Below are 13864 nucleotides of genomic sequence, written 5' to 3'. Positions count from 1 at the left end.
TTACAAAGATGCCCTTCAAAGGATCACTCCTTTTCAGAAGCGAATTGGAAAAGCTGGCCAGTAAATGGGGTGAATCTCCAGTTCCCCGGCTAACAAAAGATAAGAGAAAGCAGTTTCAGTGCCCCTCGCCTATGAGGGGTCGATCCAGGGGCTCCCAACACATTTGCCCCTACAGAAACTTGACATTTCAGAGGTCTCGGCTCTTTGGGAGGTCTCGGTCCTTTCATAGTTGACAGCCCAAGAGAGGGGCAGGCTCGGGTTCAGGTTCTCCTTGAACCTGCCAATTAAATTTTACCGACCCTCCCTAGGAACGAGGAGATAGGGGGTCGACTGTCATTTTCTACCAGAGGAGGGTCAAAATCACTTTGGACAAATGGGTACTGGAAGTCATACAAGAAGGATATGCACTGGAATTTCACAGCACTCCTCGGGACATATTCATGATGTCTCCTTGCCACTCCCAGCACAAGAAGCAGGCAGTGAAGACTACTCTTTAAAGGCTCCTCAGGATGAGGGCTATAATCCCACTAGGGGGTTCCTTTCGCCGCATCCTGGACCTCAAGAGCATCATCAGACATCTAGGAGTGAATCATTTCCGCATGGAAACCCTATGATCCGTGATAATGGCTGCACAATCGGGAGAGTTCTTAACCTCCCTGGACCTATCCAAGGCCTACCTACACTTTCCAAACCATCAAGAACACCAAAGTTTCCTACGCTTTGCAGTACTGGGTCGCCATTATCCTCCAGATCATTTTCCAAGATTATGGTGGACATAGCAGCAGCATTGAGAAAAGAGGGAATCCTGGTGCACCCATACTTGGTTGATCCGGGCCAAGTCCGTGGAAGAGCCTCTGGGTGACCAACAGGTTGACCTCCTTGCTTCAGGAACTCTGGTAGTAAACCTAGACAAAAACAATCGCAAGCCCTCCCAGTCCTTGGAATATCTGGGTGTCCAGTTCGACACCAAGCAAGGCAAGGTCTTCCTTCCAACCACGTGGATAAGGAAGTTGATGTCCGAAGTATTCCACAGTGGCTTTTGAAGAGAATACTGAAGGGCTGAGGTCACTGCAGGGGTGTATCTAGGCTTTCGTCAGCTTTGAAATCTCCATCTGCTGGCAGGGGAGCATAACCCATTGGTCCTGAGTCCATCTGTCTACACTTAAGGAAAACAAAATTATCAGGTAAGTACCATTTTCAGCTCTGTCAGGGTGCTGCTTTAAACAGAAGTCATCAAGTGATCCTGCATAAAAAGTGCCTAATATTCCCCCGTCTCATGTTATTTATGGGGCCGGATGTAGCAGAGTTACGGAAGTTCCTCTCGTATCTTTGTCATGGTATCGGTGTGGGAATGTACGTAGTAGTTAAGGGCACCCCATTTCATACTTCTTTCTTCTGGTATTTATAGGGTGGGATGCATTTAGCAGAGTTCACACCTCTCTCCTCTGATGTTTGTGGGGTGTGTAAAGTTGTTTGGATTAGCATGCACTGACATAAAATGGAACACCCCCTTACCCAAAAACGAAACAAATGTTTTGGCTGCACATCATTGTTATAAAGCTGAGATACTTGGATCCCTGTAATGCTGCTACCATTTGGTTTAATAGTGGTGCAGGAGCCCTATTGGCTGGGGGAGTGAGGCAGTAGTGGGAGTCTGGCAGCAACTGAAATGCCAGTCAGCATGTAGAGCCCATCACAGTCAACTGGGTGGCCCGTTTATTAGCATATCCTCTTCTGTGCTGGAATTGTCTCTTATCCATGCCGTGCTATAACTACTGCTTCAGTCAGTTAATTTTACAAGCCTGTATCTTCTGTGGGAGCAAGGTTCAGAGAAAGGCCCTTCCCTGTACGTACCCGGATCAGTCCAGACTGAGGGTTGAGCCTCCTGTCCAGCAGATGGAGACAGACCAAAACTGAAAGGGTATCCTATATCAGGACAGAGCCTACCCTGCAGTCCTTCAGTATTTGTATGTCTCCAGCAGATGCCAGACAGCTCACCCTGCGGGGTTCTTTTTTCTTGTTGGGCAAGCTGAAGCAAGTATTTATTCTGTAAATTCTAAGTAGAAAAAAAAAAAAGGAAAGAGCTTTCTCTTATTTCTGTGTCAGGGAGACAGATTTGTCTCCCTCGCTCTTGGGGGGCCTAGGGGGGCTTGCCCCTTGACTTGGTTAGCCTAGGCTCCCTTCCCGGTGACCTCTTTAGTGGGGGGATACTGGTGGTGCCAGTCACTCCCTCCTAGCCTCCTGCCTCACCCGAGAAGTTTTCTTTCCTCGGGCTCTCTGTCAAGGATGGCTCATTCCCCTGTTTAAAAAAAAAAAAAAAAAAAGAGATACGGTTGTTTTCTGTACCTGTTGACTGGGGGTACGAGAGAGACAGGGACTTTGTTTGATTCTTGCAGCTCAATAGCGGGAGAGTGCAATGTTCATTCGCCTGCACTTCTCCCCGGGGGTTTCCCTTCCCCAGCTGATTTTTTTCTGTCTCGCGCCAGCTCCCCTGCTCCTATGCCGCGATCTAATGTATGCTTGGCTTGTGGAGAGCCGGCTTCCTGGCTCTCCCGCGATAATCTCTGTTCTGGCTGCTTGCCCTCGGCAGCGCCGAAGAATTTAGCCCGGGAATGCACTCCCCCACGCGTGGCCAGGCTGTTCCCGTCCCGAGAAACCGGGATCCGGACGACGAATTTTCTACACCAGCCCCTCCCCTTGAGGGAGATGATCCCCGAGTTCTCCGTCTGTTTCAGTGGGAAGAGCTCGAGCCGCTCATTCCCTTCATTCTACAGGAATTGGGGATTGATGCCCTCCTGGAGGATACAGTGACAGCCGCGATGCCGGCAAACATGGACCCAGTCCTGGCGGGACTTAGGGCTCTTCTGTGCACTTTTCCTTTCCATCCCATACATAAGTTACTTCTGTTATGGGAATGGGAAGCTCCTGAGACGGGTCTTTGAGTCGGTAGGGCTATGGACAAGCTCTACCTAATTCCTGAAGATTGCCTGGACATGCTGAAGGTTCCCAAAGTGGATTCTTCTGTATCTGCGGTCACAAAGCATACCACAATTCCGGTGGTGGGTGCCACGGCTCTGAAGGATGTTCAGGACCGCAAGCTTGAATTCTTCCTTAAGCGGATCTTTGAGGTCTTAGCCTTGGGAGTCCGGGCATCGATCTGCGGTAGTCTCATGCAGCGGGCAAGTCTCAAATGGGTTGAACAATTACTCAGCACCTGGGACCTTCTGGCTGCAGAGGCCGAGCAGATGGAGCATTTAGAAGGCGCCATTGCATATGGCATGGATGTTCTTTATGACTTGCTTCGCGTCCAGGCCAAGGCGATGGTGTCGGCCAGGAGCTTCCTTGGCTGCGCAACTGTGCCGCAGACTCTTCTTCCAAGGCTCAGCTGGGCACTCTCCCCTGCAAGGGTAAGTTGCTTTTTGAGAGGACCTTGAACAGCTTATTAAATCCTTGGGCGAGAACAAGGACCATAAGCTGCCTGAGGACCGCCCTAAACAGTCTAAATCATTCTTCCCGACACGTACCCGCTTCCGGGGACAACGCCGATATAATAGCAGGGCGCGCGGTTCCTTTCCAAGGGGATCCACTTCCAGGTCGCATTCTTGGTCTCATTCCTTTTGGGGCCATCGGGCCTTCAGAGAGGGTAACCAGCAACATCAGGCCACCAACTCCGCTACCCAGTGAGATCCGGCTGGTCCATGCCTCCGTGCGAAACTTAGGTGGGCATCTCTCCCTCTTTTTCGAGGAATGGACCAGAATCACGTCTGATCAGTAGATGCTCGAGGTGATAAAACATGGCTATGCGTTAGAATTTGCCCGGGACCTACCGGATCTCTATCTCGTTTCTCCTTGCGGCCGCCTAAAGAGGCCTGCTGTCTGTCAGACCCTTGCCAGACTCCAGGACCTCGGAGCGATAGTCCCGGTGCCAGCGGAGGAACAAGGCGCCGGCCAGTATTCTATTTACTTCGTCATCCCCAAGAAGGACGATTCATTTCGTCCCATCCTGGACCTCAAAAGAGTCAATCATGCCCTCAGGGTGTCCTGTTTCCGAATGGAGACCCTTACGGTGGTGATAGTGGTAGTTCGTCCTGGCGAATATCTGGCCTCCCTCGACCTGACGGAGGCTTATCTCTACATACCGATTCGGCATGAGCACCAGAAATATTTCCGTTTCAACATCCTGGATCAACACTTCCAGTTTCATGCACTGCCCTTCGGTCTCGCCACCGCTCCCCGCACCTTTACCAAGGTTATGGTGGTAGTGGTGGCGGCACTACGGCGGGAAGGAATATTGGTCCACCCTTACCTGGACGATTGGCTCGTGTGGGCCAAGTCACAGACTCTCTGCAGGCTAGCAGTCGACAGGGTCCTAGCTCTTCTCACGTCCCTTGGCTGGGTAATCAATTTTTCCAAGAGCAGTCTCCAGCCCTCCCAGGTCCTGGGATATCTGGGAGCTCGCTTCGATACCCAGGTCGGCAAGGTGTTTCTCCCGGTTGCTCTGGCACTCAAGCTCCTCAATCAAATGCACAGCTTTCTTTTGCTTCCACTTCCTACGGCGTGGGATTACCTTCAGGTTCTGGGAACCATGGCCTCCACCATTGAGCTGGTCTCCTGGGCGTTTGCGCATATGTGACCATTACAGAAAGCGTTGTTGTCCTGCTGGAAGCCACGCTCCGAACAGTTCCAGGCGATATTACTACTCTCCGACTCTACCATTGCAGACGCACAATGGTGGCTGTTGCCGGTGCATCTCTTCAAGGGAATGCCTTTACTGGCGCCACAGTGGATCATAGTCACGACAGATGCCAGCCCCTCCGGGTGGGGAGCCATCTGTCAATCCCAGACAATGCAGGGCTACTGGTCTCCAGCCCAGTCACGGTACATCAATCATCTGGAGGCTCGGGCAGTGCAGCTGGCCCTCAAGGTGTTTCTTACGCTACTCCGCCACAAAGCGGTACGCGTCCTCTTGGACAATTCCACCACAGTGGCCTATATCAATTGTCAGGGAGGTACACCGAGTCGACTGGTGGCGGTGGAAGCCAGCAAGCTCTTCACCTGGGCTGATCGGCACCTGGATCGTCTAGCTGCCTCCCACATAGTGGGCAAGGAGAATGTACAAGCCGATTTCCTCAGCCGACATCGTCTTGATCCCGGCTAGTGGGAGTTGTCCGAGGCGATGGATCTGATTGTTCGCAGGTGGGGTCCTCCTCACTTGGATCTGATGGCAACATTGAGCAATGCCAAGGCTCCCAGATTCTTCAGCTGCTGGAGGGAGCATTGCTCCGAAGGAGTGGATGCTCTGGTCCTCCCCTGGCCTCATGACGTTCTCCTCTACGTGTTTCTGCCTGGGCCACTAGTGGGAAAGGTTCTCAGAAGAATAGAGCTCCATCGGGGTCCAGTCATTCTAGTGGCACCCAAGTGGCCCTGCAGACCATGGTTCGCGTATTTGGTAAATCTGGTGATGGATGGTCTTCTTTGCCTCGGCCATCTCCCACGCCTCCTTCGGCAGGGTCCCGTATTTTTCGACCAGGCGGATCGCTTCTGTCTAGTGGCATGGCGTTTGAACGACGAAGATTGAGGAAAAAGGGCTATAAAGAAGAAGTTATATCCACTCTACTTCGAGCTCGTAAGCAGTCTACATCACTGGCCTATGTTCGTGTTTGGAAAACATTTGAAACTGCTTGCACGGAATCGGGTGTCTTGGCTCGTTCGCCGTCGGTTTCTATGCTTATTTCTTTTCTTCAGAAGGGCCTTTCTAAGGGTCTTTCCTTCAGTTCCTTACGCGTTCAGGTTTCCGCTCTCGGTTCCCTCTTAGGCACCATTGAGGGTCATGCGGTGGCCTCTCACCCGGATGTCATACGTTTCCTCAAGGGCGCCAAGAATCTGAAGCCACCCGTCCGGGACATTTGTCCTTCATGGAGTCTTAATTTGGTCCTTCATGCTCTTTGCAAAGCGCCTTTCAAACCTCTCCGTCTGGCTACCCTCAAAGACTTGACGCTCAAGGCTGTCTTCCTGGTTGCCATCTGTTCCGCCAGAAGGGTGTAAAAAATTCAAGCGTTGTCCTGTCGGGAGCCTTTCCTGCGGTTCTCTGATTCAGGAGTTTCTCTCAAGACCATGCCTTCTTTCTTGCCGAAGGTTGTTTCTTCTTTTCACGTCAACCAGCCAGTGGAACTTCCCTCGTTCTCTCCTGAGTTTATAGCGGGTCCAGTTGGGGGTGATCTTTACCGCCTTGATGTGAAATGCATCTTACTGCATTACTTCAGATTACTAATGAATTCCGGGTCTCCAATGTTCTTTTTGTTCTGTGGAGTGGTCCAAATAGGGGCAACCAAGCTTCTAAGTCTACGATAGCTTGGTGGTTGAAGGAGACGATTTCCTCGGCCTATATCTGCCAAGGCCGGTCCGTTCCTGAGGGCTTAAAAGCTCATTCTTTGCGCTCTCAGGATACATCTTGGGCAGAGAGTCAATCGGTCTCTGCAGGAAATATGCAGAACCGCTATGTAGAAATCCCTGCATACGAAGATTGCCTTGACGTACAGGCGCTAGTGTTTGGTTCCTTCAGTCGGCAGGTGCTTCGAGCAGGACTGTCTCAGTCCCACCCTTTGTAGGGAAGCTTTGGTACATCCCATGGTCTGGACTGATCCGGGTACGTACAGGGAAAGGGAAATTAGTTCTTACCTGTTAATTTTCGTTCCTGTAGTACCACGGATCTGTCCAGACGCCCTCCCGAGTTCTGTCCGCTCGAATTCTTTTCTGTTTATTCCTTCTTATAGGACTGTTTCTGCATGGCACTCTTGAATTTTCATGGAAGGCACCGGAAGCATCTTTACGATGATCATGGGTAGTCATTCAAGAGCGATTAGTTACACAGTTCATTCAATTGTTCTATTGTTTGATTGTTCAACAACTTTCAGAGTTATCTGGTTACTTGCTTGACCTTGTGCCTTTTGCTGCTTGGACAATGGTTATACTGAAGGGCTGCAGGGTAGACTCTGTCCTGATATAGGATACCCTTTCAGTTTTGGTCTGTCTCCATCTGCTGGACAGGAGGCTCAACCCACGGTCTGGACTGATCTGTGGTACTACAGGAACGAAATGTAACAGGTAAGAACTAATTTTCCTTTCGTGTTGATTTGCATGTTTTTAGCGCTGAATGTTAATGTTTTTACACTGGTACTTGAAAGCCACATTGTCTCCACTTACAGATGGTCAAATAAAAAAAATGTACCTAAACTCGGGGACATGAGTGCCTCGTTTGAAGACGTGGATGCATTTTACTCTTTCTGGTAAGTGCTGAATTCTTCAGTTTTCCCACTATGCTGTTCTGACAGGCTGCAGTCTGAATGCCAATTCCAGCTGGGCAGTGATTGTCATCTGAACCTCAAGAGGCATTTTAGTTCTGTGAGGTCTGTGCACAACGCTGAGGGGAATACATGTTAACAAATTGTCTCCGTCTTTAATAATAATTTTACCTACATCTTGACAGCTAACATTTTGCTTGTGTATAAGTGTTTTACCTGCTGCTGAATTGATGTGAGTGGTGATTATGTAGCTGGGTACTGAGATCTGAAATTAAAAATGAGACAAATTTAAAATCCTTTTATCTTTATAGTATCCAGTTCCCACTGGAGTAGGAAATGCAGTGTTTGCATTCACCTTATTAACCTTTTGCTTTTTGTGTGCTTCAGGTATAATTTTGATTCTTGGAGAGAGTTTTCATACTTGGATGAAGAGGAAAAAGAAAAAGGCGAATGGTAGGAGTCAGTTTCCTAATGACAAGGCACAATTAACTTCCTTTTTATATTGTCCAGCATTGGGTGTGCTGCCGAAACTTGTGATGGCAGTTTTAGTTTGTATGACAGCTCATGATCGGGAGCTGGAAGCAAATCCACAAAATAGGTAGAGAATATAACTGATACAAGGCCAATGTATGCCTGAAGGCCAGCAGAGGCTCTGAAGTTGGCATCTTAAAATACTTTTTAGCCATATGAAAGTATTCTCTCTACTCAAATACTTTTGGCTTTCTGCAGTATGATTCTTCAGTGTCTGTACTTGCAGTTCACCAGTGTCACAGTAAAAGATGGTGATGTAGGGATTCAGCTCAGTGCATACAGCATTGCTATGACGATATTAAGGTTGGAGCCTCCATGAGGGGTGTTTGGAGAAGGGGAGGGGTAGATAAGCCACAGCCCGGAGACAAAAGGTGAGAGTGGTACCAAAAGTGTGTGTTGGAAAGAGGGGGGGAGGGAAGTGAGAACTGAATGTGGTGTTTGTAGATAAGATGTATTTCCTTGTATGTACCCGGATCAGTCCAGACAGAGGGTTGAGCCTCCTTTCCAGCAGATAGAGACAAAGAAAAACTCAAAGGGTATCCTATATTAGGCAGTGCTCCCCTTGCGTCCCTTCAGTATTTCTCTGTCTCCAGCAGATGCAGATAGCAGAACCTGCGGTTCCCATTCTTTGGCAGTTTCTTGGTTTGAGGACATTCTTCTTCCTTCTTTCTATATTTATAAAGGATCAAGCAAGTATTTGATAATTTCAAGCAGTTAAAAAAAAAAAAAAAAAAAGTTTGGTCATCAGGAGCAGCAGAATTCTGACTCCTCGCTCTTACTTGGGCCTAGGGATGTTCTTTCCCCTTGATTTCTTCAGCCTAGGACCCTTTCCCGGTGGCCTATTGCCTGGCTCTGGGGTGATCCAGTCCCTCCCCCGTTGAGACCCCTGAGAAGTTTCATGCCTCGGGTCTCTTGCTGACAGAGAAGTAATTTTCCTCTGTCTCTTTAAGCTGGCAAAAAAAAAAAGATTGTACACTTTATTTTTCAGTACCTTGGACAAGGACTGGCAGCTTATGGGGAAGGAGCGGAGAGCAGAGGGTTCACTCCCGCTCTCAGCCAGGCACAGAAAGACTTTGCCGTTTTCGGCGGCAGCTCCTCATCCCCCCCCCCCCCCCCCCCACCCGTTCTTGCGATGCCACAATTTACATTTTGTGTGGCATGCGGGGGAGCCTACCTCGTGGCTCTCCTTCGAGGGGGTTTGCTCTAATTGTTTACCCGGTGGGGAGGGGCCCTCTTTGGTGCAGGAAAAATCTGCCCGCGTTCGAGCCGGCAAGCATGCTGCTAGGCCAGCCCCATTCATGAAAACCGCGGGAACGGCGGCCATTTTGTCTGCAGATATTGTGGCTGTTTCCGTGCCGGACGAGGGAAGGGATTTGGTTTTTCATCAATCCCCCCCCCCCCCTGGATCTTTCAGATGTGGTCCCTGACCCTCAGTACGATGTCCCCCCCCCCCGTCCCCCCCCCCCACCATCCAATGCCAGGGAAAACCCCTAAACATTTTTCCACTGATTTTGGCTTTTTATTACACAAGGCTTATGTCGCTAGTTTGCTGCAGCAGGAGGAACCCCCCACAGACCCCCCACCTGTGAAGGTTCCTACAGGCCCCTCCACCTGCAAAGGTGCCTAGAGTATCTACAGACCAGGGACCCAAACTCCCTGATTCCCAGGGGACTAATCAGGTTCGGACCATACCGGGGATCCCAGACCCTCCAGATCCTTCCACCCCACCACCTCATCTTCCAGACTCCGATTCAGATGCAGATACTCTAAATCAGAATCCACCGGTTGAAGGGGGTGGGAGGAGCTGGACCCTCTCATACCTTTTGTTTTAGCCGAGCTGGGCATAGATGCCCCTCTGGAGGAAACCTCAAGTGCCCTGGTTTCCAGTAACATAGATCCTGTACTGGCGGGACTGAGAGCCCCTCCACATACCTTCCCTTTTCATCCTATGCTAATGCAGTTACTACTCCGAGATTGGGAAGCTCCTGAATCCGGCTTACGGATAGGCAGAGCAATGGACAAGCTCTATCCCCTCCCAGACCAATGCCTAGAGATGCTCAAGGTTCCTAAGGTGGATGCTTCGGTTTCCGCTGTCACGAAGAGAACCACCATCCCGGTGGTTGGAGCGACGACGTTGAAGGATCTTCAGGAGCGGAAGTTGGAAGTGCATCTCAAAAGAATTTTTGAAGTTTTAGAGCTCGGCTTTTGTGCGACAGTCTGTAGCAGTCTCATGCAGCGGGCAAGTCTTAGGTGGGTTCAACAACTACTCAGCACCCAGGACCCCCCATCTGCAGAGGCAGAAAAGGCAGAACGTCTGGAAACTGCGATTGCGTATGGTGTGGATGCCCTCTATGATCTCCTCAGGGTGCTGGCTAGATCCATGGTATCGGCAGTCTCAGCCAGGCGTCTCCTCTGGCTGCGAAATTGGGCAGTGGGCGCCTCTTCCAAATTGCAATTGGGCACTGTCCCTTTCAAGGGTAAGTTTCTCTTCGGGGAGGATCTTCAACAGCTTATCAACAACAAGGTGCATAAGCCTCATTTAGGACCACCCTAAACCTTCCAGACCCTTTTCCTTCGCGCTTTCGGTTCAGGGAGCAGCTCAGGTTCAACAGACCGCGGGGGGCTCCACAAAGAAACCCCTCCACAAGATCTCAATCGTGCTCTCATTTCTTTCGTGGATGCCGGCCCTTCCGAGATGGTAATCTCCAAGGATCTGCCTCAAAGCCCTCCCAATGAGATGCGGCCGACCCATTCCTCTGTGCCCAACCTAGGAGGCCGACTCTCCCTTTTTTTTTTTTTTTTTTTTTTTACAAGGAATGGGTCAAAATTACTTTGGATCGGTGGGTCCTCGAAGTAATAGAACGAGGCTACGTTTTAGAATTTGCTCGGTCTCTTCCAGATCGTTACCTGATCTCTCCTTGCGGACCCCTGCAGAAGCAGCATGTGGTGCACCAAACTCTGGACAGGCTGCAGCAGCTCGGAGCCATTGTGTCTGTTCCTCCCGAGGAGCAACGGTTAGGCCAGTATGCCATTTACTTCATGGTCCCCAAAAAGGACGGCTCTTTTTGACCGATTCTAGACCTCAAGAGAGTAAACAAAGCGCTCAAGATTCCCCATTTTCGGATGGAGACCCTATGATCGGTCATAGCGGCGGTTCGATCCGGCGAATTCCTTGCGTCTGGATTTGACGGAGGTGTATCTTCATATCCCGAGCTGCCCAGAACATCAGAAGTCCCTATGTTTCAATATCCTAGGCCATCATTACCAGTTTCGGGCGCTTCCGTTTGGGCTAGCCTCCGCACCCCGCACATTTACTAAGGTAATGGTGATGGTGGCAGCCTCTCTTCGACGGGAGGGTGTACTGGTCCATCCTTACCTGGACGACTGGCTCATTCGGGCGAAATCAGTAGCTCTCTGCACGGAGGCAGTCAACAAGGTTTTGTCGCTCCTCGGCTCCCTCGGTTGGATAGTCAATTTCTCAAAGAGCAACCTCAAGCTGTCTCAAGTCCTGGAATTCTTAGGAGTACGTTTCGACATACACGCGGGGAAAGTCTTCCTCCCTGAGAGCCGGGCGCTCAAACTCATGGATCAAGTTCGGCATCTTTTATCTCTCTCCGTGCCCACAGCCTGGGGACTTACCTACAGGTCCTGGGTTCTATGGCTTCAACTATAGATTTGCTTCCATGGGCCTTCACACATATGCGGCCTTTACAGAAAGCTTTACTGTCCTGCTGGACCGGTCTCTGAGTAGTTTCAGATGCCTTTACCACTCTCGGATCTTACCATCTCCAGCCTTCAGTGGAGGCTGTCGCTCGACCACCTGATGAAGGGGGTACACCTAGAAACCTCTCACTGGATCATTGTGATGACGGACGCCAGTCTCAGTCAATACAAGGTCAATGGTCTCCAGTTCAATCTCAATGACACATCAATCGCCTGGAAGCCCGAGCTGTTTGCCTGGCGCTGAAGACATTCCTGCCCTTGGGTTCTCTCCGACAATGCCACCACAGTAGCTACATCAATCGCCAGGGTGGAACCAGAAGTTGCCTGGTTGCCCTGGATGCAGCTAAGTTGTTCGCCTGGGCGGAACGGCATTTGACTTGGCTGGCAATCTCCCACATTGCAGGAAAAGAGACTGTCCAAGCCGATTTCTTGAGTTGGCAACACCTAGACCCCGGAGAGTGGGCGTTGTCCAAAGAGGCGATGGCTCTTCTCTTTCGCAAGTGGGGGACTCCTCGTTTAGACTTAATGGCCACTCTACGGAATGTGAAAGCTCCCAGATTCTTCAGTCGGAAAAGGGAGCACAGCTCGGAAGAAGTGAGTGCTCTGGAGCTACCCTGGCCTCGCGACATACTCCTCTACATGTTCCCACCCTGGCCTCTGGTTGGGAAAGTACTCAGAAGAATAGAAATTCACCAGGGGCCGGTCATTCTCATGGCGCCAGAATGGCCCCGAAGACCATGGTTCATGGATTTGGTAAACCTCGCGAAGGACTGTCCTCTTCGCCTCAGTCACCTCCCAAACCTGCTACAGTAAGGGCCAGTATTTTTCGATCAGGTGGGATCGCTTTTGTCTAGCAGCCTGGCATTTGAGTGGTGGCGACTAGGAAAAAAGGCTATAGGGAGGATGTTATTTCCACTCTGTTGCGCGCGTATGACTTCTACCTCTCTCGCTTACATACAGGTTTGGAGAGTGTTTGAGACTATGTGTGCGGATTCTGGAATTGTGGCACGCAAGGCCCCAGTTTCCCATGTTTTCTCTTTTCTACAGAATGGCCTCTCCAAGGGTTTGTCTTTCAATTCACTCCGGATGCAAGTCTCGGCTCTTGGTTCTCTCTTAGGGAGGGTCGATGGTTACACTTTGGCAGCCCACCCGGATGTCATTCGGTTCCTCAAGGGGGCGAAGCATTTGAACCTGCCTGTCCAGGCTACATGTCCATCTTGGAGCCTCAATCTGGTACTTCAGGTCCTCTGCGAGGCGCCCTTTGAATCCCTTAAACGAGCCACGCTCAAAGACCTGATTCTTAAGACAGTCTTTCTAGTCTTCATTTGCTCAGCCAGGAGAGTGTCCGAGCTCCAAGCCTTGTCTTGCAGAGGGAGCCTTTTCTTCGTTTTTCTGATTCAGGTGTTTCACTCAAGACTGTACCATCTTTTTTACCCAAGGTGGTTGGGTCTCAGATCATCTTTTTGTCTTGTGGAGCGGACCCAATAGGGGGAATAAAGCTTCTAAGGCTACAATCACTAGCTGGCTAAAGGAGGCGATTGCTTTGGCTTACATTTGTTGGGGCTGGCTGGTCCTGGAAGGTTTAAAAGCCCATTCACTCCGGTCACAGGCTACCTCCTGGGCGGAAAGCCAGTTGGTCTCTTCTCAAGAAATATGCAGAGCAGCTACTTGGAAATCCCTTCATACTTTTGCTCGTCATTATTGCCTCGATGTTCAGGCACCAGTTTTTGGCTCCTTCGGCAGACATGTGCTTCGAGCGGGACTATCTCGGTCCCACCCTACTTAGGGAAGCTTTGATACATCTCACTGTCTGGACTGATCCGGGTACGTACAGGGAAAGGAAAATTGGCTCTTACCTGCTAATTCTCGTTCCTGTAGTACCACGGATCAGTTCAGACGCCCGACCTTAGTGGAGGGAATCTGATTTTTTCTTTTCAACAACCGCTCGAAGTTCATTCATTCAAAGATAAGATCGATTGTCAAGGCACCGGAAGTATCTACTAAAGATATAAGAGCGATTACTTTGCATTTCTTCAAGTTTACATTTACAATTGGATGTTTAATATTGTTGCTTGCTTGTTCTTGTCCTAGTTGAGGTTAATTGTTTCTGCTTTGATAACATTTATACTGAAGGGACGCAGGGGGAGCAGAGTTTTTCTGTCTTCATCTGCTGGAAAGAGGCTCAACCCACTGTCTGGACTGATCTGTGGTACTACAGGAACGAAAATTAGAAGGTAAGAACCAATTTTCCTATAACTGAGCCCAAGCAGGATAAATACAGTACCTGAATGTAAACCGATGTGATATCT

General features: G+C 50.0%; 1 protein-coding gene across 1 annotated transcript in view; it reads left to right on the top strand.

Annotated features, from left to right (window-relative positions):
* Positions 1 to 13864, top strand: part of DNAJC2 (DnaJ heat shock protein family (Hsp40) member C2) — a 127509-nt gene that overhangs the window by 32145 nt on the left and 81500 nt on the right. Inside the window, 2 exon segments of the mRNA XM_029615459.1 lie at positions 7206 to 7286; positions 7689 to 7754. Coding sequence (XP_029471319.1) covers positions 7206 to 7286; positions 7689 to 7754 — 147 coding nt within the window.

The sequence above is a fragment of the Rhinatrema bivittatum genome, chromosome 9, assembly GCF_901001135.1.
Source record: "Rhinatrema bivittatum chromosome 9, aRhiBiv1.1, whole genome shotgun sequence".
NCBI classification, from domain to species: Eukaryota; Metazoa; Chordata; class Amphibia; order Gymnophiona; family Rhinatrematidae; genus Rhinatrema; species Rhinatrema bivittatum.
Note: the sequence above shows the minus strand (reverse complement) of the source record. Positions and strands in the feature narration are given on the sequence as shown.